This window comes from Vollenhovia emeryi, unplaced genomic scaffold, assembly GCF_000949405.1.
Source record: "Vollenhovia emeryi isolate VEMERY1.0 unplaced genomic scaffold, V.emery_V1.0 DF946043.1, whole genome shotgun sequence".
NCBI lineage: Eukaryota > Metazoa > Arthropoda > Insecta > Hymenoptera > Formicidae > Vollenhovia > Vollenhovia emeryi.
The window spans coordinates 1-2,011 of record NW_011960323.1 but is presented as its reverse complement, the minus strand read 5'-3'; the positions used below and the strand labels follow the sequence as shown (position 1 = coordinate 2,011).

The window sequence follows — 2,011 nt, the reverse complement described above, 5'->3', positions numbered from 1 at the left end:
TATACAGGGTGATTCAAAAGGTAAGGTCAACCGGCGAGGAGGTGGTTCAGGGCGATGTTTAGAGTAGAAAAGTCCTTTGCCATTTTTTTTATTTGCAACCGTTTCACAGTTACAACAGGTCAAACATTTAATTCACAATTCAGGAGATGTACTTGCTTACGATCATGAAAATAATAATAATATTAGTAATAGTAATAATAATTGACCTTCAGTACCCTTTATTGGAGCAGTTGCTCGAAATGTTCTCCTCTTGCACGCAAGCATGCCCGGGCGCGTTCTCTAATAGCGTTGTGCACACTATCCAACAGTCCGTTTTGTTGTCTGATGTCTGCTGCAGCTGCATCAATTCGTTGTAGTAGAATATCTCTGCATGTAATCTCTGTAGCGTACACCCTATCTTTCATATAGCCCCATAAAAAGAAGTCCAGAGGTGTTAAATCAGGGGACCGTGCCGGCCACGCCACAGGACCTCTCCTCCCTATCCATCGACCCGGATAGTGTTCATCCAACCACCGACGCACAGGGAGTGCGAAATGTGCCGGCGCGCCATCCTGCTGATACCACATGTGCTGACGCGTATTGAGAGGTACATCTTCCAGCAATGTGTGCAGAGTGTCCTGAAGGAACTGGAGATACTGTGCGCCTCCTATTCTGTCTGGCAGCACGTATGGACCAATTAAACTGCCACCAACTATTCCAGCCCAGACATTGACATTAAATTGGTGCTGATATGAGGAGATTCGTGTAGCACGAGGATTCTGATCCGACCATACATGCAAATTATGTAGGTTCATAATGCCGTCTCGTGTGAAATCCGCCTCATCAGTCCATAAAACATGGTTTAGGAAGTCTGGATCGTCAACAGTTTTGTGTAGAAGCCATCGACAATACTCCCGACGGCATCCATGGTCTTTTGGTGTGAGCTCTTGCACAGGACGTACGTGGAAAGGATGTAGTCCTTGATCATGCAGTACACGCCACACTGATGATTGTGGCATACCTATGCGACGTGCAATTTGTCGAGTACTAATTGACGGCTCTGCATGCACAATATCAAGAACTTCGATCTCTTGCTGCACATTACCCCTAGGACGACCACGATGATGTTGTTGTAGTATGCCTGTCTCTCCCAGCCTTCCGTGTATGGCTTCAAACACGCGTCGTCTAGGATGTTTTCGCTGTGGAAATCGTATCGCGTATTCTCTCTCGGCCTCTGCAGCATTACCATCACAGAATCCATAAACATAATGCATGTCCCGATACTCCGCGTTACTAAACATTTCGATCTACTTTCTTGAGCTATTCTGTTGAAACTGAACTACAGTTCGTAGAGCATTGACAACCTTGTTTACCTTGTTTTACATTGTTTACATTCGCCAAGGGCATGCTTGCGTGTTATTTTCACGATCGTAAGCAAGTACATCTCCTGAATTGTAAATTAAATGTTTGACCTGTTGTAACTGTGAAACGGTTGCAATAAAAAAAAATGGCAAAGGACTTTTCTACTCTTAACATCGCCCTGAACCACCTCCTCGCCGATTGACCTTACCTTTTGAATCACCCTGTATAGTAATAGTATTATATGTAACATGTGAATGGTATAAAAAGCTCTTAAAGGAATTATTATGTGAGAGTGGTTAACATATTATAAATGGTAGCGCATAATAAGAAATAATTTGTAAACGTTAAGCAACTTAATGTATGTCTAATTAAGATCGTTACCTGATTATTAATATAAATGAGATATACAGGGTGATTCAGACCACCCGTACAGCCCCTTTATTTCTGAAATAGAACATTTTAGAGAAAAATGTTTCAGGCAAAAGTTATACGGTTTTAAAAGGGCTATATAATGAAAAAATAAATTTTCGAAAAAATAAATTTTTTATGGTTATATGGAGGTCGCTGTCATTTTTTTAAATGGAACTCCCTATTGTTTATTATACTATCTTATTCTACTAAATAATATGAATAACTTTTGTCTGAAACATTTTTTTATTTGCCTACTACT

The 2,011-nt window shown here is 40.9% G+C and overlaps 1 protein-coding gene across 1 annotated transcript; it reads right to left on the bottom strand.

The window, feature by feature from the left end:
• Window positions 1-72: 72 nt before the first annotated feature.
• LOC105560328 lies at window positions 73-1,762 on the bottom strand. Its single transcript, XM_012009359.1, has one exon. The coding sequence runs from the start codon at window positions 1,278-1,280 to the stop codon at window positions 219-221; it is 1,062 nt and encodes a 353-aa protein (XP_011864749.1). The 5' UTR covers window positions 1,281-1,762; the 3' UTR covers window positions 73-218.
• Between the last annotated feature and the right edge of the window lie 249 nt (window positions 1,763-2,011).